The sequence below is a fragment of the Triturus cristatus genome, chromosome 8 (genome assembly GCF_964204655.1).
Source record: "Triturus cristatus chromosome 8, aTriCri1.1, whole genome shotgun sequence".
Lineage (NCBI taxonomy): Eukaryota > Metazoa > Chordata > Amphibia > Caudata > Salamandridae > Triturus > Triturus cristatus.
This window is the reverse complement of record NC_140591.1, coordinates 813,886,819-813,910,001: the sequence shown is the minus strand read 5'-3', so window position 1 is coordinate 813,910,001 and position 23,183 is coordinate 813,886,819. Positions and strand designations below refer to the sequence as shown.

At 45.8% G+C, this 23,183-nt stretch overlaps 1 protein-coding gene across 1 annotated transcript in view; it reads left to right on the top strand.

Annotated features, from left to right (window-relative positions):
- The window catches only part of NALCN (sodium leak channel, non-selective), a 2,843,734-nt gene that overhangs the window by 2,473,846 nt on the left and 346,705 nt on the right, over positions 1–23,183 (top strand). Inside the window, exon 20 of the mRNA XM_085622267.1 lies at positions 70–143. Within this exon, the coding sequence (XP_085478393.1) occupies positions 70–143 (74 nt within the window). The remainder of the gene's footprint in view (positions 1–69; positions 144–23,183) is intronic.

Sequence of the window (23,183 nt, the reverse complement as noted above, 5' to 3'; positions counted from 1 at the left end):
AAAAGTACTATTGAGGCACAACTCGAGTACTCTTGGTGATAAAGCAATACATTTTCCTTTGTTTTGCAGCTTCGTAAATCTGTGTTCAGCATCAGGGCGAGGAATCTTCTGGAAAAAGAAACTTCAGTTAATAAAATTCTACGGTAAGAATAATAAACAGTACTAATGCATTTGTTATACGTTGTGAGGCTTCTTTCCTTTTCATTCTAAGCTGTACAGCTTAATAAACCAAAGATGAGTCTAGGCAATGGTATAAATGGGCCTGTGTACTTTTGAGCGCTAAATAGGGGGCTAAAACTCCATGGTGCAATTTTGTGTGTTTGATGGACCTCCCTAAGTGGCAATGGAACACTCAGATGTGAGACCCATGCTCACTGCCACACTGAAACCAATCTACTCCTGACTGACAAGCCCCAATCAGGATCATATCAGTTTTGTGTTGCTTGTGTTCCAGTTCAGGGAGGATCTCGCCTAGCAGTTCAAACTGGTCTGTTCCTGTAGGAGCAGGGTTAAGACTGATTTCCATATGGCTGAGTCCAAACTAAGGTGGCATGGTGGGCAATAGAAGATGGGTTGGAATGCTACCGAACGAATGGCAGTGGTTAGACCTAGTGCAAGCATTCCTCCCTTTATCTTTTGTGTGTATTTAGCATTTCTGTGCGTTTGTCATTGGGCTCTAATGCCCAAATGAGTATTCCATGCAAACAATGGGTTAATAGGGGAGGCGGGCTAATTGCTGATGGTATAATGGAGGACTAAACCTGAGCGGGCCTGAACAATTATAGTTCAGCTCATTGTTGGCGGTAGTGTAAAACCAAGTACAAAAACAATTGGCCCGGTTTTTGTTACTATATCTGATGTCTAAATAAGACTTTAATTGTTTGCTCGGCTTACAAGTTAACTATCCGTTATCTGCCACCCTTCGCTTGCCCTTTGGAACTCTTGGCACTGCTCTTGTTATTCAGTGGAAGAAACAGAAAAAAGCATGGTTCTTGTACACTGTTTACTCTCTATAGTTTCTGTGCCTTGCCCAAACCTCTCAGCAGCATATACAAAACAGTTGATTTGCAGGAGTGGGTTAAGGGATCATACCCATGATAACAGTTGGGTTCAACGGGTGTGGTATATATCTTCAAGTACCCTGAGCATTTTGGTCAATGAGTGTCCATGCTCAGGACATTGGTATTGACCAACCCAAAGTGCTGGGGGCCTTAGTACTTCAGCCGTCTGGCCACTTGGAAAATGTCAATATGAAAAACTGGGGAAACAAAAACAGTGATAAATAGTGGTAGTGTTCTTAACTCAGATTCTAAGTCACTGACAAGGAACCGATGGGGAAAGTCCCAGTGGGTCTGATTCACCAAGGTAAAGTTGCACTTTTGTGGAATTTACTCTTTTTGGTATTCATAAACTACAATTTAATTGTAACTTTATGACTGCGGAGACTCAGGAGGTGGGGCGAGAACTCCGCACAAAAAAAGATAGGCCTGTCCTATCTTTTTATATGTGGAGTTCTCTGCCCTGACTGCGGAGTTTCCGCAGTCGTAAAGTTACTATTAATTCGTAGTTAGTGAATATCGAAAGAGAGTAAACTTTCACAAATGTGTAACTTTACCTTTGTGAACCAGGCCCACTGCTGGAAACCATGAACAATGTTTCCTGGATGAAGCTTACAATGTGGCTGTGCTTCAACACAGAGGGCCTCAATAGGAGTGTCCTATTATCTCCCCATTAAACCCACTACCTGGAGTTACCAGTAACCCTGGGAAGCAGAGTTAGCAGGGATTACAAAACAGGATCTGAGGATCAACTTAATTTACTGGTAGGGGGCCAACCTTTCTTTCATCTTGACTCATTATTAATAGACCATTGTATATCTTTTCATTTATATTTTCTTTATTAAACAAAAATCTAAAAAAATAATTGTTTATTTTCAAAATCTTATATGCAATCATATTGACTTCTGATTAATAAAATATTTTCTGTATACGAAAAGCAACTTCAATCTTTAAAGAAAAGCATACATTCCAGAATAAATAACAAATGTTCACCAATTGTAATCGTAATTATGATACATTTCTACTACATACTTATCCAAAAGTATTTATCAAGAAGCATTATTTTACTTCTCCATTTCCTACATATTGATTATATACAATATTTACAAATCTAGGATTCTCCAAGCATGGATTACACAATAATTCATTGCAAAATGTATGTTTCACATGTGGTTTAATCCTATTTATATTTGCTTTCAAGGAGAAGTTACAGACTCAATGTTCACTGATGTCTCCTATACATTATTAGGCATATACACATTGATAATTTCTAAGGCTCCAAATTAAATAGTTTTTTTATAGTAGTGTTGATAGAATTATATCCTACCTTGGACTAGCAGGCCTATAGTTCTCTGACCCAAGTTTGACTGATAATGGCGATGCCGCCTCCTCTGCCACTGGCCCTGTTATAATGTGTAAAGTTGTAACCTGGGGGGGGGGGGGGGGGGGGAGGAGTGCTAAGACAGGTTCCGCTACTGTAGCCTGTCCCAACCACTTTTCAGCGAGAAACAAAATGCCAGGGCAATGGTCCTGGACAAGGTCGGAAATGTCAGCATATTGGCGGACCAGGGAATGAGAGTTGATGCAGAGGAGCTTACACAAGGTGCAGCGTGGTGTGGTATGAGAGGTAGGACTACCAGTAGGGACAGGTAAGTTGGGATCTACATGCAGTATTTACAACTAAAAAACTCTCCATTGGAGCCATGGGTGCAGGAAAGGAGTCTGTGACAGGTCTTTAAGAGCGTGGAGAACAAGGGTGGAATAGACTAACTTCTTTGATGAGGGAGGGGCAGGGTGCCTGGCCCCTGATGCCATCCAGGCACAGACGAGCACAGTCGGGCTTGCCTTAGCGGCGCGCCACTGCATGCGTCCATGCATCGAGACTAAGCCTGGGCAAAGCACTACGCTACACTCGCGTAGTTTGCGAAGTTCGCGCTACTTCGCACTACGCGAATTGCACGTAGCACAGTGCGAACACGCGTTGTGTAGTGTTGCGTAGTGCTGCGGTCATTTTTTGCTTGGTCGCGGTCCTCAACGTCAAGTTGGCGACCGCGAGCAAGCAAAATGACATCCCGGCGAGACTTTTTCCTTGTTCACGATCAGCAACATCAAGTTGGCGATCGCGAGCATGGAAAATAAACCTCCCGGCGAGATTCCCAACGCAAGGAGGTCAGGTTTCTCATTGCGAGTGGTCGCTTATGCTCGCGACCGCTCGTGATGAGAAACTACCAGTTCGCGTTGAGAAAGCTGGCGCTCGAGTAAAAATCTACTCGAGCAGCAGAAAACTACAGCTCGCACAGTGCAAGATGCCATTTTCAATGATTGCACAGTGCTGGTTGCTTGTCCGCACTGTGCAATCATTGAAAACGACATCTGGCACAGTGCGAACAAGGTACTATGCAGTTCGCGAAGTGCTAGGCGTAGCTCGCGTAGTGCGAAGTGCACTTTGTGTAGCTTCGCGAAGTGCTACTTCGCGAACTACGCCAAGGGTTAATTGAGACTCATTTTATATACAGATCCTCGATTTGGTAGGGGGAGGTGGTGGCAACTAGACCGCTGCCTTTTCCACCAATCCTCCTCTTATGTTTCACACATGTACGTTTTATGTGATCTTCTCTAAGCAACCATTACTGTGCATAGGACAGAGTCGTTAATAAGGTCTAAATATTTCTACAACAACATTATTATTCGCTTAACATATTCCCCATGAGTTTTAATACACCCACCTGAAGACCCACTGAGGAAAGAGGAATTACCATTGGAATTAATAATCCTGTTAATGATTCCTCTTGTTATTCATTGGTATTTCACTGGTTTTATTTGGCTGATTTAAAAACCAAACTTTCCAGGCGAAATGGACAAGATCCAGTGTTTCCACAATCTTGTAATTCTCGATGGGGCTTGTTCGTAACTCCTATTTTCTTGTTACCAGTGCCACCAGAAATTACAGGGTTCTCATTATGAACCCTGAGATGAAAATGCAGTGGAAGACAGTGGCAGCTGGTAGGGAATGGGAGCGAGGGTCAAGGGGTTGAAAATATTGTTTTTTAAACCACTTTCCTTTTCTGACTGCCACGTCTCTCCTCCACTTCTCTGATCCTCTTGACTCCAGTTCCGAAGAAGCTTCAGGAAGCACTCGGCACACAGGCTCCCCTGAGCCAATCATAAATTCTGCAATGCAGCGTTGTGATTGGTCTGAGCGCAGTGAATCGGCACTCAGATCAGGACAGGGAGCCTGTGCATATTCCCTAATAGCCTGTCCATTATAGCCTGGTGGGGAATATGCAAAGTGTGCATGACTGCTTGTCTGTCCGAAACGGCCAGCCAAGCAGTCATGCGCACTTAGTGCACACAGTCCACTCCTCCTCCCACCCTGTTCCACCAGCCCCACCCCGCCTTAACCCAACCTGCAGCAACCACAAATAAACCAATAATAACATTGTTTGTATTGTTTTATTTCTCCCTTTTTCAATGCTTTTCGAGTAGTGGGGCGACGCTCCTCCGCCTTAGCGGAGGAGCCGCCACTGGTGGAAGAGGCTTTGGAAAGCTGACAAGGTACTTATAGAAGGAGCTGCCACTACCTAATATATTCGCTCAATTACGCTGACAATTGAGTGGGTGCTTTACTATTGACAAGACTTTCTTGGGTCAGGGTCATACTGCTGGACTCATCCACCACTAAGCCTTCATGGTTGTAAGATGCTCACATTGCTGGAATGTTCTGCCACTGATAAGTCACTACTTGGGAAGTTCACTCTACTAACTGGCTATAGTTCTGTGACCACTAGAGGAATCTCTAACTTCTGGGATCCTGTTGCGGTGAGAAACCAGTTTTTGAATGTAGCTCAACTGAAAGGTCATAATGTATTAAACTGGCAAATATGGAGAAAGAGCCCACTATTAGAGTTCAACAGCAGTGACAATGTGTGGCTGGGGGAAGCAATCACTGTTGATTATCTGATACAATTTAGAAATCTCTGGTGGGGAAGGTTGGAGAAGTTGGCTCTGCCTAAAGCTCGAAAAAGGCACTGCTAGAAGGTGGTCGTACTACATGGATCATTAGAACTGAGAAGGAACCTATAGAAGAAACAGACATTTCTGGAGTACTCATGCACTAAGAATGCCCTGATGAGATGACCCTACGTGAGAAAGGTCAAAGCAGTGAGTTCAGCAGCACTGACAAAATGCTTCTGGACAACATCATACCACCGGAGCACCGTAAAACTGGGGTCATCCTAGAGGAAGATTACGCTACCTGAGTTCTTTGCCCAAATGGTTTACATATGGCAGCTGAGGCATCCAAGAAAAATCACATACCATTATTACCTAGGTAAAACAAACAACTCCTCAATGTTTAATAGTAGGTGTACAAGTTAGCAGGGAACAGCTACCACAATCCTTAAAATAGAGACTACACATTGTTGTGTGTGACAATTATTAAATAGAACTCAGCACTCTTGTGTACTTTTCAATTAGCCAGTTAATCAAGGAGCAAAAACAACAAAATATATATTCAAAATGTAATAAGATGGGTCCGATCCTCCCAATCATGATAAGATAAAATACAAGTTAGTCTGATAATTTTGCATGAAAATTTCCTGTATTCTTGATTCCTTGTATAGATGTATTTATGATCAACAATTCTTGTTCTTTCTTTTGGATTCTAAGTTACTGTGAACGGTTCAGAACTAGATTACCTTCCTGAGTATCTGCTGTTTTTACCACACTAGCTCAGGCAGTGGTGTTGGGTGGAACCTTGACTGCTTCCTATTCTGCTAGTAGACTTTGTGGAGCATTGGATCTGAGGACCTGCCAGCAACCCCGAAGAGGACTCCACGTATAAGGCTGGTCCGGAAAGTGGTGCTGCTAGGACTGTTATTTGCTTTATGCTGTCATTCCTGCCTAGTTTACAGCTGAGGTTGTCTGCCAGGGTGTTTATAGGGACCAATGCTGGATCAGCAATGAAGACCTGAGGTCAAGGACCTCATATATCAACATGAGCTGGAGTGACTGCTGCTTCTGCGCCATGTGGAGTCAGGTGAGTCAAGGTGCCAAGAAGGAGGGAACAGGTCTCAGGATTTGTCATTTAGCTTTTCTGACCACTGCCTGTTACTGTGGCCAAGTTGAATGTTGGTGGTTTACCAAACCCGCATTCCTTTTGTGACTGTCATGGTTATGTGCCAAGCCCCACCTCCCACTTACCTCGGACTGATCCTCCGACCAGTCTATAGACTTTTCAGACCTGGTAGTCTTCCGCGCGGCCCCAACTTGCTGCTCTCCATCTCTCTCACTCTCCTCCTGATTCCATTCTGCTCTCTGCTTTCAATCTCTGCTCCACACTCTCACTTCTCACTCTGCCTTGTGTGCTCTCTTGTGTTTTGTATCTGTGCCCATTTTGTCTTTTGAGCTCATTTGCCTTCTCTAGCTTTTTCTCACTCATTTGCTTTCTTCGACTCTTGTGTTCTTTATGCCTTTTGTGTCTTTTGTGCCTATTTTTGTGCCCATTTGTCTCATGCCTGTGTTTGTGCCTGTTTCTACTGCCCAATTCTCCCCTTGCTGCAGAGACTCCCCCGCTTTCTCTCTCCAAGGCTTTATCCACCACCCTCCACCCCCCTCTCCTTACCTCCTCTGCTGTGTGATTTCTCCCACTACGGTTTGCCGCCCCTCCCTAGTCCCCCCACTCTCCTCCCCTCCTAAAACCTACATAATGGCAAGTACGTGTGGGCCCATCCATGCCTGGACCATGCCCACCACCACGGGCCCTGGTCTGTCCGACCCCACTGCTGTACCTCCACCGACTTGCTAGCACTCAACACCGGATGCTGACATGGCTGCTGTCCCCGCACCACTCCAGCTCACATGGCAGTACCTTTCTCATGCACTCACTGCTGCTTCTCCTGCAGCAACTCCCCATGTGACCCTCCGCATACCTTACCCCGAATCGTCTGCATGCTCCTCATTGACACTCACCCCTCATACATCCTCTTCCTCACTGAAACCGGGCTCAGTCCATCCACCACCCTCGCCATCATAGTTGCCATCCCCCAAGCTAAAAGATCATCCATTGCAACAAGCTCCACAAACCTGGAGAAGGCCTCACAATCATCGACAAAGACACCATTACTTGCACCACCACAACGGATGAGCCGGACATGCTCATGGAACAACTGCACTTCCAACTACATCTCTGCTACCCCACAACCATCTCAGGCGCCTACGCTTATTGACTGCTGGGACCCCGAACCAACCTCCGCAACCTCTTCACCGCTTTCATCACTCCCATTGCCATTAGAATCAATGACTTCCTCCTGCTCAGCAAACTCAACATTCATTTCGATTACCCAATGGATGGCAATGCCATGACCTCTTGGAACACCTCAACAACATTGGACTCACGCAGCTCTTACACAGCCAACTCAAATCGCCGGACATACACTTGACCCAATTTTCACAGCCAACAACACAGTTACCGTCAGCCATCTCACCCAGCTCATATGGACAGACCACTCCACCAAACACTTCTACATTATCGCACCCCACCCCAGCAAACCAACACAACCCATCAAACTCAACCACAACTGGAACAACATAACAGAAGCAGACTGGACCCACACCTTCAGAGTCAACCAGCCTACCCTCACAGGCTACTTGACTTACAGAATGACCTATCCACCTTCAACAATTGGATTGCAGACTGCGCCAACACCCTGAAGTGGTACAGACACACAGGAACTCACACATTCTGGTACACGGAGGACCTAAGAAACTCCAAACGCTATTTCAAACAGCAGGAAAAAAGATGGAGAACCATCCATGACAACACACCCAGAGACTCCTACAAACCTGCACTCAGAAGGTCCCATGCACAGATCAGAGATCCCAGGAAAGCGGCCCTCGTGCTCAGACTCAAATCCGGCTCCAACTCCGGCAAATAACTCTTTAACATCTTCAAAGAATTCACCAGTACAACAGCAACCTCCAACACCATCCTCCCCTCGCAGACCCTCTGCGACGAACTTTCGACTTTTTCCACAACAAAATACTCAAGATCTACACCTGCTTCTTACCCAACCTACGATAGAAGATATCATTGATCAACGGCCCACCACTACCAAGAGCATCCACGCCTGTAACGGACTCTCACCACATAAGACACCACCAAAATCATGCAGACCATTCACTCAGGGTCCCCCACAGACCCCAGCCCTCAGCACATGTTCGATCTTCACGATTTCACCAACCTCACCACCATCATCAACTCCTCCATCCTCAACGTTTTTGTCCTGGACAGCTGGAAACAGGCAGATGTCATAGCTCTCCTGAAGAAACCCTCAGACCAACCCAAAAGATCTCAGAAACTACAGACCCATCTCGCTCCTGCCCTTCATGGCAAAATCCTGGAGAAAGAGATCAACAAGCAGCTCTCCTCTCATCTTGAACAGCACCACCTCCTGGACCCCATTCAGTAAGGGTTTCTCAGCAACCACAGCACGGAAACTGCCCTACTGGCAGCAACAGATAACATCCACTCAATCATGAACAGATGATGAAAACCCGCTCTCATCCTACTCAACCTCTTGGTGGTGTTCAACATGGTCTCCTATGTAAAATGAGAAGAAGTGGTTTGCGAGGCACACAGAGGCTGCTGAAAGGTAATTTATTACAAAACCTGCAAAGGGAATCACTTTCAAGATAAGTTATTATTATGCCATGTATTGCTCAGGAGTTAAATGTGAGATGTCACCTTCTTCTGAATCCATGGGCACGATTTGGAAACAAGTGACATATCACATACTTCCCTTAAAATGCCGACCGCCTGACATAGCAGACAAACTTTGACCCTGGAAGCTAGGCCAGTTCACCCTCCTTCCCATCAGCACAACAAATACAGAGAGGTTTCTACAAAGCTGGGTCACCACTTTAATTAGATTTCAACCAAGAGGCGTCGAAATATTAACATAAATAACTTTTTGGGGGCTCCGACTGTAACCCTGGTGGCTTTTGAATTTGTGTTGGGCTGACAGAGCAGAGATGCAACAGACCTGGGCTAAGGCTGGACTGGTACGGATCCGGTGGGGGCACAACAGTCACCGAGGCCTTCTGAATGAGGTAGCCTGGTTGCCCACAGGGTACTCAGGAACATTGTGGACAGGCCTAAGCCAGTGAGACACTAACGGGGAGTCAGCACAGAGGTAGAAACAGGGTGCCGAATTGCCTGGCGTGCAGCTGACTTTTCTTGTCACACTGGTCCTTCAGAGGCACAGGCCTATTAATAGAGGACCTGGAATAACACGATTCTGCAGCTGCGGCATTTTCCGCATAAATGTGGAGTTGCCGCATTTGCCACATAATCCATCATCTGCTGCATAATCAGCAGATTTTGATCAAAAAAGTTGTTTTTAGCTCAAACGGATCTTAAGTTACTAAAAGCAATGAAAACCTCTTCGCAATGGTTGACTGGTCATCTTTGAATTGCTTACTGATGTATTTTAGTGTTAAACTACTCATAAGTTGAAATCATTGCCTAGACAGTGTTTCTAAATATGATAAAAATAATGACGTAATACTATCACATAATGTGCTGTATTTCGCCGTATAATTTGCCTTTCTTGCTGTATAATGTAATCAACATAGCCGGCCGCATAACTGGATCATCCCCTGTAACATAATTCCAGTGGTCCTGCCTATTGGTGTAGTTGTACTGTGACAGACTCTGCCCCAGTCAAGCCGACCTTTTTTGAGGCAGCATCCTACCTCTCTCACTGTAAGTCTTGTAGCTCAGCCTTTTGCAAAAAGTCAATTATGCAGGAACCAGAACACAAAGGTAAAAAGAGCGGGCAAACTGCTCCCTCGTGACTTTTGACAGCTGCAAGTGTAAAGAACGACCCTCTCACCTACTCTGTCTTACTTTCTCAAGTCCCTGGCTTCCCTCTTGTTTGGCGAGGTGCTTCGAAGCAGCTTAGGAGCTGCACAAGCAGTTAGCATGGCATGAAACACACAGATGTGCAGCACAGTTTAACTGAAGACAGTGTTGCTTAGTAACCATACAGGTTTGTGTTGTGTTTAAGTGCCTCCTTTGGTTTGCTTGCTCAACGGGCCCACAAAATAGCCGTGAAATGCTGAGTACATAGGTGAGCATGACAGGAAAGTCTGCGCAGTTAAGTGTTGAAGCGTGTACGTGACGACAGCATGGGCTTTGACAGCAGGACACACGCTGGCAGCAGCACAAGGTAGGAGAGGTGACATATCCCGCAGTGGGTCTCCATGCACATGCCAGCTCCTGTGTGCCTCACTCCTGCAGAGGACGCCCGGGCTGCCAGCGCTGGCCATGGCTCTGCTCCTGCAGTTTCTGAGAAAAGAATACTGTGCGTGCACCAACAGACCAGTCTAAGAAAGTAAACACTGAAGATGCACGGTGCCGCCCATGGCTCACCCCTCCGACCCACGTGTTCCCTCACACATCCGGGTCTTCTCTCATCACAGCTCTTCTGATATTCCTATAGGCCCCTTACAAACTGTGAGGTCTGCTAAATGAATTGTGACCTCTGACACCCTCTAGGTCATATACATCGCAGAGCCATGGCGTAACATAAGAAGCCCCAGACCCCCAGGAAGGCTTCTTCACCCTGCCCCCGAGTCCTCAGGCACCATCTCAGAGCCAGGCTACGTCAAAAGAAGACCTCCCCAAATACTGCCAGGGTTTCACATCACTTTGAATAAAGCTGCACCCTCACGCGTTCTGGATTTACACAAATACCTGTGAAATGGAGTGACTGGGCTCCTGCGACCTATCTGTCCTGTCTAACCCCCTGAGTATTGATGCATAATGGCAGCCTAATTAGTCTCTGGCTTTTCCCTGGGAATGCTCTAAATGTTATTAGAGTTTTTGATGTGTTGTGTGATTTTAATATTTTTAATTTTCTTGGGGACATCACTTCCACAAACCTGGAGTCCCACTCATCATGGTTTGAGGTGCCACTGCCAGTCCTTGCACTGAACCTGCGTCACACCTCCTAGACACTTTTAGACAGGCAGAGTCCCCCCCCCCCCCCCCCCACGAGTAGCACTCACCCCCTCACGGGAGTCGTCTATAGGTGTGAAGGGGAGGCAAGTAACCAACCGGAGAGGAGCTAATTTCTCTCTCTTACCAGGGCCACCCTATACCTCTCCTCAGAAGGATGAAAGGCTGAGTCAGCCCCTTTCCAGGTGCTACCGTGTGAGTGAAGGTGAGGCTCAATACCAGTAAGAGACCCCTTGCTGTCTCTGATCAGGGCTACCATTCACCTGTCCTCAAAAAGGCAAAATGCTGAGTCAGCTTCTGCAGTGTTCTACTTTGAGCCTAACAAACACAATGACGTGACTGAACCCTGTTACCTGCGGGTTACGCACACATCTCTGTAGCGTGTTTCTGATCCTGGTGAATTAACTATTTCAACAGGATTAGAACCTGCAATCTGCACAGATTCATTCTTCTCAGCAATATGTCCATTGGTACTTTTGCGTTACCTTGCTTGAAAAGTACCAGGAAACCTGCTGGGGACCTGTAGACCTCTGCAGCACAAGCACTGACCCACTGAATCAGCCCAATTTGTCCAGTACCCATGGTCTGTCAGTTACTTGCAGCCGAATGCATCAGGTGCCTTCAGCTGCTAAGCTGCTGTGAGGTCACCCGCCAGGTGCCGTCATAATTCAGTCATTCCTTGTGGTGATGGTGTTGGGTGCTGGCTCCGTTGTGTGTGTTCACAACCACAGCACATAAGTGTTTGCAAACACGCCCTCGGCCTCCGTACTGCGCACCAAAACACTCACTACCGCTTGTAGATAGCCGGAGTGGGCAGCACGGGCTTGGTGCCAGTCGCGACATCTTCTGTGTTGGTAACAAGAGGGCATAGTCTGCTGCTTGGTGTCAACATGCACTGGTGGCCTGTGCTAACATGACACAAACACCACCCGAACAAAACTAGCACCGCCATGGAGTACAAGCAGCCTTGGTGTGCCAGCGGATAACATGAGCCAGCAACACATTACAATGCACCACACAATGTAGCAACAACCATCCAGCAGGGTAAAACGTAATAAACCAATGCTCACAAGATAAACTGTTTAAAATAAACTGTTTAAACCACCTGTATTAACAGCTAGCAGAGCTTACTGTAACATACACAACTGTCACATGTTGAATGCCAGGGAGCATGTGTGAGAGTTTAAGGGGAGTTTGTAGCCTGTTCAACATACGATTACGGGCCAGGACAGGGAAAATAAAAACTAACAAGCATTTGCAATGCAATTGGTCTCGCCTTTGGGAACTTATATGTATTTAGCTATGCAGCACATTAGCCTGGGTGCTGAAAAGTCTACTGTTCCTTAACATGGAGGGAAAGTAAGCACCAAACTGCATGACACACCAGGTATGGGAACACATGGAGAGCAATATTGCCTTTCAGTGTGAAATGGTATAGTCCAAAGCTCTGTTTTTAATATAAAATCAGAGCCTTCAGTGGTCATATCACTGAAAATACAAGATTTGAAAAAAATTATTGTCTACCGGTGCTCGTGGAAGACAATTTCTATGGACTGGAATCTAGAGAATGCTAAAGTGATTCTGGTATTATACTGACCTCTGCTCGTCTTTTTCTATCAAGAAAGTTAAATAGAGGCAGTTGCCAGAAATATTTAACAAGCATTTGCAATGCAATAGGTCTCGCATTTGCGAGAGTTTGAGCTATTGGCATTGTAAATGACAATGCCTTTTATTTATGTGTTGGTTTTTAAAACATCAATAAAAGGAATTGTCATTTACAAGGCCAATAGCTTAAACTCTCGCAAATGCGAGACCTAGTGCATTGCAAATGCTTGTTTTTAATATGCTACAGTTATCCATACAAAGATCCTGGAAAAAAAGATCAGTTAAATACCCTGGAAGCTTGCGAACCAGAGCGACGAGCTCTGTGAAAACTGAATGCCAACAATTACCTCTCAGCCAGCGAGGAGAGGGCTTGGAGCAGCCTTTACCCAAACTACTTTAACCTCAGAGGGGCAGGAAATGCACGAGTTCACTCAGCAGACGAAAAGCAGAGCAAAGAAATGTACAGGAGCAAGAAATAAAATCTAGAGTCCGTGAAACTGAAAACGAATAAGCGATAGACCACGAATTATTTCTACCTGCTGAAAGGTGCAGAGGCGTGCACACACTTCAACTATGCTTGAGGGCTCCCCCATATATCCAGTGTCTAGTGATCACGGTGGGTTATTAGTGATGGAGTATGTGAGGCGTTAAGGTGGTGCGACACACAACTCAAAACATAAATAACACTATTTACAACACCACGCCCATATCTATTATACCTCAGACTGCCACAAACACAACTACAACAGGGCAGCTGGTTTTAACCCAATGAGCACTGAGCAGATCTACCAACTTAGAAGATGTGAAAGCAAATCAATGAGGCCTTCTACACTCACCTCTCACATGCCATAATATGTATCTACGGTACAATCAATAAAACAGAACCACCAAGCAGAAAGGCGTCTCACAGCACAAAACCATACCCACAAAGCTACAGGCGGAACCAGGCTCCAGTCTGCGATCAAACCTAAGGAGTATTTGGAGAGTCATCCCCAAGCAGACGAAAGCACTAGGAAGCCATGCTAGAGGAAAAACCGCATCTGGATGCGGCAAAAAAGCAAGCAAGAACAAAATGCTATTTTAAGTAACAGATGAATAAAAACGAGCGTACCATATGTTGGTAGCTGGTCTTGGGCCAGCCCTGCATGCACATTTTTCAAATGTCAATAGTACAATATAATCTAGGACTTTTTACTTTTGAAAAAGTAAACTTTTCGTGGGATTACTCTACAGAATAATTGTGTCTACATGCGTACACTCGGGTTCAAAGGAAAAAACATTGACTGCACATTAAGGTTATCGAATCCAAGAAATAGTGGTGCTATTGACACACAATATTTTGAGCAAACCGTGGGTTGTACTCGCAAGGGCTGTGCTTTGTACACAGCTTACTGACAATGCCTCAATCAGTTCTACATCCATATGGTCAAGCCCCTGCGCATATTACTAATCACCCCCATGAGCACACAGTGTGCACCAGATAAATAGTCTAGGATCCCTAAAACAAGTGTTGTGTAATGTAATTTCGAAAGAGCCCCTCCAACCCGAGATACCTTTATTTTAGCAGCATCGTCCCCTACAAGGTAGAATGGTGGCCTTTCAGTGCCTTGAATAACTAGGTGCTTATGCAGAGTTCAAATCCTACATACGTCGTGGTATAATGTATACAGCCTGCAGTACAACTGGCAATCTAGATTTTGATTGAACAACCAACTATTCACTAATCTGCTGAGCAATAAATAAAGTTACTCGAGTGAAACTCGATACAGAACGGCTCTAAAAATACCTTAGCAATGACACCTGGACTATCCTTTCATATGCTGTCCAGCTCCCTTCCCCAAGACCTCAATAACATTACAAAGGCACTTTAAATGCAATTAAGTGCAGGCACTGGACCCACCACAGTGTTTTCTGGCAATGAACATGTTTCCCTTTTAAATGCGGGATTAACCCGAGGCAAGAGCAAAACTGTCGGTCAGAAAAAAGTCACCACAGTCACGGCACCCACTCAAAGCACTTTAAATCCTCTTTTTATGAGGTTTTGGAAACACCGAATCACAGCTGTGACAAAGCACAGAAGTATAGCACTTATATAGATACAAAAAAGCAACAGTTTTAGCTTTGGAAACTCAAGCTTTCCTCTACAATTCATTCAGTGAATGTTCTAGATTACTTTTAGAACGATCAGTTGGTTGTGCATTCGAAAAAAAAAAGCTTCAGTTATGTATGTCTCACATTTTTTACAAATTTTCAAAACCACGATGGTACTCGGTAAATTAGAAAGGTTATCAAGTAATTATATGACCTTCGATCAATACGATGCCTAATGGGGGGGGGGAGGGGTGGGGGGTGGAGGGGCAGAATTTGTATTCACCCGCTTGCTAACCTCGTTTCTACAGCTGTAACAATATTGCGAGCAGTACCGGGCATCTGTGGCTGACGGGGCCAGTCTCTGCGGTGAACCGGAGTCTGTCTAAGAAAGAGTCTCTCTGACCGACAGGAGGTGAGACATGAAAGGGAAGACAGGTCAGGGTGAGAGGAAGAGCGAACGCGTGGACAGAGAAGGGAGGAGCGAAGGAAAGAGGTACGGGAGGAAGAGGTAAACTTAATGCATTCAAAAGAGAGGAGGGGACATGGCGCAGGGAGAGGTGACAAGGAGATAAAACATGAAAAGAGATGGCAGGCAGGTGAGAGAGAAGAAAGAGGACAATGGGGGAAGGGACAATGCAAAGTAACATAGGGAAGAAAAGAGAAGTAGTAACGGGAAAGAGGGTTTGATAGAGAGCGAGTGAGACAGGAGAGAGACAGCAGAGAGATAACAGGAGAGGAGAAGTGAAGCGAACAAGGTCTGTCAGCAACATTTAAACAAGCTTTGGCACCGCGGCCGCGAAACTGCCGCGAAAGTGAAAGTGATCGCAATCGCGATTACGATCGCGTGCAACGGAGGGCGCGCGTGCACGTTCACGTGCACAGTAGCTTTAGGCCACGGCAGCACTTTGAACAAGCGTGCTCTGAAGCTGACGAAGAGGGAGTGGGAGGGGGGAGTGGGAGGGGGGAGTGGAAGGGGGGAGTGGAGGCGGGCACGCAGGCTGCCAAATGGTTATATTTTTTTTTGTTTAAACGGAAGCAAAAACGAAAATGCATTTGATTAGCAATAACAGATTTGGAAGGAGGTGCCCTGACGGAGCGTGTGTGTTAACAGTGCTATTTTAGCAAGAATCGATCTCGAAGGAGGTGCAGGGACGGAGCGTGTGTGGAGCAAACCAAGAGGACAATTAACAACTAAAGACTGCTCTCATTTATAATAAAAAAATACAACTCAGCTTTAAATTGTCCGAGTGCGTTCGGGTGATTAGCAAGGACAGATCTGGAAGGAGGTGCACGGGGTATGTTTGGCAGGGCTTGGAGAAGGGTTTCCATCACGGCGAAAGTGAAAGCAAACGAGTGGTTTCAGGACTCCAAATGGTGCGCGCGCCCGGACGGGTCACATGCACTGTAGTTGGAGGCCTGCAAAGCCACTGTTTGCACTTCCAAAACGCGCTTACTATAAGTCTCGCCAGAGCAGCGCTAAAGCGCTGGCTCAGGCGAGACCTAAAAAAGGAAAATCCCTCAGCAGAAAGCAATTCTGGTACTTTACTGACCTCTGCTGGTCGTTTTTCATTAAGAAAGTGAAATAAAGTCAGTTGAACAGAAAAAAAAGTCCCTAAGCGGAAGCAGCCAAGTCCTATGGCTGATCTCCAGAGCCCACAAAGTGCATACACATATAAGTATATACTAAAGTATATTCTAGAGGTCTCAAATGCTTGACCTAAAAATGACTTACCTGCTAACGGCTGCCACCTCGGTGCTCTTCTCCTCCAGTCCCGGCAATCCATGGGGTGCACCTCCAAGCTCCCAGTCTCCCCTACTCCAATCCGGACGCTGCTCTCATGCTACTAATACTATTACAAGCATGAAGGAAGTGTCGGATTGGTCTGAGTGGGCTGGTTTTGCGCTCTCTCAGGGAATGGGAGTCTGTGCCTTGTTCTCCACCCACCTATGCAACACAGCTGGGTTGCAGAGATCTAAGTGTACATGTGGGTTTGGCCATCCTAAGACACTCCTCTTCCCTGCTGCTGTCCATCATAATGACCCCACCCCGCCCGAGATTCAATTCAGTCAGTGAAAAGTAAAATAATAATAAAATTGTTTTAATAGCATTTTATTTTTCATCTGCTGGCTCTCAGCGGGGGACGAGGACGACTCTCCTTCACCATAACGGGGGAGCCGCTGCTGTATCTTGCAGTCCCTATTCACATTTGTTCACAGTCGTTCAGTCATTTTTGTTATGTCAATGCACAGAACACAGTTGGTTTGTAGTCTTGCATATATACCTGAGTAAGAGGATAGAAATGCCTGAAGTGAATTTGGGCATGTATGTAGCCAAGAAATTGCCTTCCTTTTATCCCAGTCTAGAGTTCTTCAGTGAACAGTTCTGGACGCAGCAACCTTTTCAAATGTTAAGACGTTGCTCACAAAATGAACACATTGAGGGCAAGGGTAGCCATTGTGAGTGTGACTGCCAGCCTCACTATCAGAGGTCAGAGGTAAGGTCTGCATTAGCTCAATATGAAGAAAAGCATTTCTTTTATATGGCTCACTGAACGCTGTAATTGCACTTTCATTTGCACGAAAACCCTACCTCACCAGATGACACTTCCGTGAGGGGAACGGATTCCAGCATCAGGGTCTCTCGCTCCAGCCGTGCGGGAAACGGCACCGGGCACTGAAGGGACTACATCCCCCAGAGTCCCCAGCGAGGCGCCATCCATTTGCATCATCTAGGAGCGCCGGAGGTCTTTAAAACCAACAGGGACCTCACGCAGCGCGGGACGCTGAACGCTGTAATTGCACTTTCATTTGCACGAAAACCCTACCTCACCAGATGACACTTCCGTGAGGGGAACGGATTCCAGCATCAGGGTCTCTCGCTCCAGCCGTGCGGGAAACGGCACCGGGCACTGAAGGGACTACATCCCCCAGAGTCCCCAGCGAGGCGCCATCCATTTGCATCATCTAGGAGCGCCGGAGGTCTTTAAAACCAACAGGGACCTCACGCAGTCAGGTCCAGGCACTGGGCCATCCCTCTGACACTTCTAAGTGCTCACCGCCAGGAAGGTAGATTTGCACTGTATTTCGTCATTTGTGATATGAGTAGTAGTTTGTATTGCATACGTATGATTTGAGGTTGCTGATCCCTTAGGCTGATAACGTGAAAAGCTGTATTGAGACGTAACACTTGGACTATCATCACAACATATCACCAACACTGCCCTGGGACTGTATCCTGTCATAGGGGTGTACACAGTGCCTGATGGCAGGCAGGGGGAAGCGTTTGGGAGGGGGCGGGTCTGTGTCTGGCACTATGGATCATTTCATCACGAGAGCGGTCTCGGTTTTAGAACAAGAACTAGCTATTACCGAGCGCCGGTTATCTGCCGAGCTAAGTCAAGCTAGACGTTCCTCTTTAGGCTTACTTGCCCTAGCAAAATCCCCTAAGAACCCTGTATTGCAGGGTGCGGAAGCTATTGGGCAACAGATGGATAAAGCAGTTAGCTCCATTACAATAGTCGATCAGAATGATACAAATGACACAAATGATCCCCCGAGAGAGGCTCCCCTTACAGTCACTAGTGCTCTGATTCACACCCAATCTGCCTCTAGTCATCCACAGACAAGAGCCCAAAAGAAGGGTAGTAACAGTGTAGCATGTAAGAGGAAGAGAGTAGGGCTATCACAGGGCGGGAGATCAGCAAAGCATACTAATATCGCGACTGGCCCACCAGCAAAGTCTGGTTTGGTTCAGTCTGTCGATATCACTATTGGTGATAAAACTGACAATGGACATCAGGATCAGCCCCAACATAATGACCTGATCCCCCAGATCGAACAAATAGTCCGTTCCCTGCTATCACCACTTTTGGATAGGGTAAAGGTGGTTTCTGACAAAGTAGATCGTCTTGAGCAAACTATTTTAGATAATTTTTGCTCATTAAAAAATGTTATTAAATTAGCCACCAAGGACTGTGTTAATCCCATTAAGGTGACCCATACCCTTCCTGCCCTGCCACTTTCTTCCCCCAAAACTGTTATACCCCCTATAGTCGACTCTGGGACAGTTCCACCCAGAACCTCGATAGCAGACAACACTAGCACCCAGGGTAGTACCCAGGATAGGGATCGCTCAAAGGACCTACCCGGAACCAAAGTGGATAGCAGGTCTTCACACAAAGGTTCAAACATAGTCTATGGAGATAGGATAACTAAACCCTCCAAATCTTCGAATGTCTGCATTCATTTACCTCCTGAATCTATTCCCTATGTTGCTGTCTTATCCGGCGTTCCGGAATTAAAGAGCGACACAGAGGAATCTTATCAACAACTCAAAAATAAAGTCATCTTCTGGCTCAATCAAAAGAGACCTATCCCGAACTTTGTGGACGGGAAAATTCTCTTTGCCAGAAGAGTTAGTTGGGTTGGTCCCAGACCAAAAAATGTCCAAGGGGATTGTATTATCATTAATTTCAGGGATACCCGAGTTGTGCGCATCATCTGTGACCATCCACTTAGTTGGGACAGGTCAGAAATAAGGGTCCATGATTTAAGGCATTTCTATAATCCTCACTTTAACACCCCCGAAAGCCTTGTTCAATCCCAGGATAGGACCGGACCCAACCCAAACTTTGTAATGCCTCCCACTCAGAGTATCGATAACACATACCACCTGGAAGCATCAGCCTGACTGGGCCTAGAGGGGCCTTTCCTTAATCTGTCACCCTCTGTTGATAACCCACCAACAAGATCTGAGGGAAAGGGTGTAGATGTCTGTGTGTCGCACGATTTGTCCGACAGAAAAAACACCTGTAAAATTTTAAGTTGGAATGTTGCCGGCACCAGACTTAAAAGCCAGGATGATCTATGGATTGGTTATGTTGTGTCCCACGATATTATCGCCCTACAGGAAACTTGGGACACATCAAACAATCTCTTTTTGGACGGGTTTGTTCACTTCTATATCCCAGCAACACCTAGCTTGGCGGGGAGGGCCAAGGGGGGCCTTGCCTTGCTCGTTTCTCTGAACCTGAAAGGATCCGCCAAACAGGTTGATTCTGGCTCCCAACATTGTTTAGTAGTAGAATTAGTGGTGGCAAAATCTCCTTCTCTACTCTTGATAAATTTTTATAATTCTAAAGACAGTGTCAGTCCAAATTACCATCTAGAATCTGTGGGGGAGGTTCTGGATAAATATAGAGCTCTACACAATAATTTTGAGGTAATTTTAATGGGCGATTTTAATATCCATCCGTGCAGTCTAGGTTGCATTTTGGATGACGAGGAGGGTTCTTCCAACGCTTCACACACACACTTCGAACATACTAAATCAGGTGAGGCTTTGGAGAGCCTACTGGCCACCTCAGATCTCTCTGAACCTGGTCACTGCACGGTGGGGCAGAGACCGTTTACCTTTAAAGGCCCGGATTCAGGGTCAGTCATCGATTACATTTTTGTTTCCTCTTTGCTTCTTGTTTTGATTTTAAACTACAGGGTGGAGGACTCCGCATTCAGTGATCACAATCCAGTGATAGTAGAGGCCGCTTCGGATGGGTTATTGGCATTTAAAGAGCCTAGTATCTTGGGACCTAGAGCCCTAATAGTAAAAGACCAGGGTAGGAGGGTAAAATGGGCTCAGGTGTCCCCGATCTCTTTCTGTCAAGATGTACTGGCTAAAGTTAAACCGGAGATGGACATATGCCTAGACCATGCCAACTCCAACTCTAGCATTGTTGAGGCTTTTGCCATCATTTGTCAACATATAAATGCGGCCCTCCTGACCAAACCCAAGGCAGGACGTGCCATAGGGAAAAAATGGTTCAACACCAATTGTATTAAGGCCCATTCTGTTCTTTTGAAGGCAATAAAAGGCAAACCAAGAAACAGACCTCTAATTACCTCTTTGCGGAAACAGTACAAATTGGCCATCAAAGCACGTAAAAATGAGATCCAGGAAGAAGCCTGGAACAATTTGCTGTCACCGGACACCTTGCGGGATAGTTCCAAATTCTGGGGATTGATAAATCACCCCTTTTTTTCCGATAGTGGGAATCAGACCTTAGAATGTAGCATACCTGATGAACAGTGGCTAACCCACTTCGGAAAAATTTACAGTTCTGCCTCGCATGGGAATTCAGAGGAGTTGTCAGCCTTAAATCAGGTTGGTCCTGTTTCGGCCTTCAGGGTGGAGGAGGTGGAAAAAGCCATCCAAGAGACATCGAAGAGTAAGGCACCAGGCCCTGACGGCGTCCCGGCTGACCTATATAGGTCCGCACCTAAACTATGGGCCAAATTATTAACTAATGTTTTTAATGTTGCAAGACACAAGTATATCCCTGAGTCCTGGGCGACATCCACTATCATACCAATTTTTAAAAAAGGCCAGAGGGATGATCCGGCATGTTATAGGCCGATCTCCCTAATTGACTCTGCTGTCAAAATTTTAGGCAGAGTCATCTTGGGCAGACTGAATACATGGTTGGCAGGTAACAATATATTATGTGACGCCCAATATGGTTTTAGGGCTAACAGGAGCACGCAGGATCAATGCTTGAATCTCCACTTACTTATTTGCAAATACACCATCGCAAAGGAGGGGTCGTTGTACATGGCCTTTATGGACCTCTCCTCAGCTTTCGACCTAGTTAATAGGTCGAAACTGTGGAGTATTCTTTTGGACAATGGAGTCGATCCCCCACTGGTTGGTTTTTTGGCAGATCTCCATTGTGATTTATCAGCCTCGGTGAGAGTCACCCAGGAGGGAAGGTGTACCAGCCGCTTCAAGTCAGAGCGAGGTGTAAGGCAGGGATGCATTTTGGCACCCCTCCTTTTCACGCTTTACATCAATGCACTGGACCCCGCCCTGGCAAATGCTGCGGTGGATGTACCACGGGTAGGAGACACCAAGATCCCAGTTCTCCTTTACGCGGACGACGCCGTTCTTTTGGCGCGTACAGGAGTGGCCCTTGACAGATTATTGGCCTCTTTCGGAGACTTTATGACATCGTTAGACCTGAAAGTTAATACCCAAAAATCACAGGTCATGATCACGGGCCAGGCTAGTAGGAAAAAGAAATCTAAATCCTTCTTTTGTCTAAGCCACGAGGTCAAAAGGGTCCCAATTTTCACCTATTTAGGGGTCATTTTTGACGAGAAGGGATCATGGGGTCCTCAACACAACCTTAAAGGCAACGCAATGGCAAGATCTGTGGCAGCTATACTTGGCTTTGCCAAACGGCTGGGTAGTCGCCCCCTGGAGGCCATCTTGAAAGTCTATAAAGCTAAAACTCTGGCATTGGCCACCTATGGCTCCGCCATATGGGGCTATTCCAGAAATGACACCATCCAGAGGGTGGAAAACAAGTTTTTAAGATCCTTGTTGTCTGTTCCTCAGTCCACACCTACTTTTACATTACATTCAGAACTGGGCTTGGGGTATGTTGTCGATCTAATTAAAATGGCACCTGTCATATGTTGGCTTAAAACCTGGCTTAATCAAGATATTCCTTTAACACATTTAATACTAAAGGATTGTCTAGCCTTGGAAAGAGCCCACACAATTCCATGGCTAGTATACGTCAAAAAGATGCTGAGTTCAGTGGGACGTTCAGTGCTCTTTAATTCCCCCGAAGGCATCAACAAGCAGGACATTAAGGGGATTAAGACCGCATTAATGACAAGATTAACGGTCGAGAGGGAGGACACTGAATTAATTAAGCCGGTAGTGAGAAGGAACTATGGGCTAATTACTGTTCCGGGCCTTGAACCCTACCTGGCTTTTGTCACAAGCCCACTTCACAGGTCTCTCTTGATTAAATTTCGTTTAAACTTGATACCGTATGTGCTAGGTTTTTATCCCACGTGGGCAACCCCGGATAATGCGCCCCCATGTGACTGCGATAATTTTTCTAGCCAAGATACATTACATTTCATCATGTTTTGTGAACATTTTGCACATATCAGGAGAAAATACCTGTTACCCTTACTTAAAGAGGCTGGCCATGTTCAGGTTCGGCCAGCGCTCTTGTCCCTACAACTCCTGCCTAATATCACCACTGCCTTTTACGTAGCAAACTTTTTAGTCGCTGCTGTGCGCATTAGTAAGATGCGTGCCAGAGAGCGGCACACTATTAACACAACGGTTGTGGCTGTGATGGGCGGCGGTCATTAATTATGGACTATTTCATCCCTGCTAGTCTTTTAGATAGAAACTGTATCCTCAAACTCTATTTATTCATTTTAACTTAAGAACTGAATCGATGTAATAGGTTCTCTTCGTATTTTTAAATTTTTAAATTTTGATTATGTTCCTTATATACCAGATTTGTAATTGATGTACCTTTGCTCTGTATTTCCGTACTGTGATTTTATGTGTGTTTTGTCTCTTTTTATGATCTTTTATTGATCGA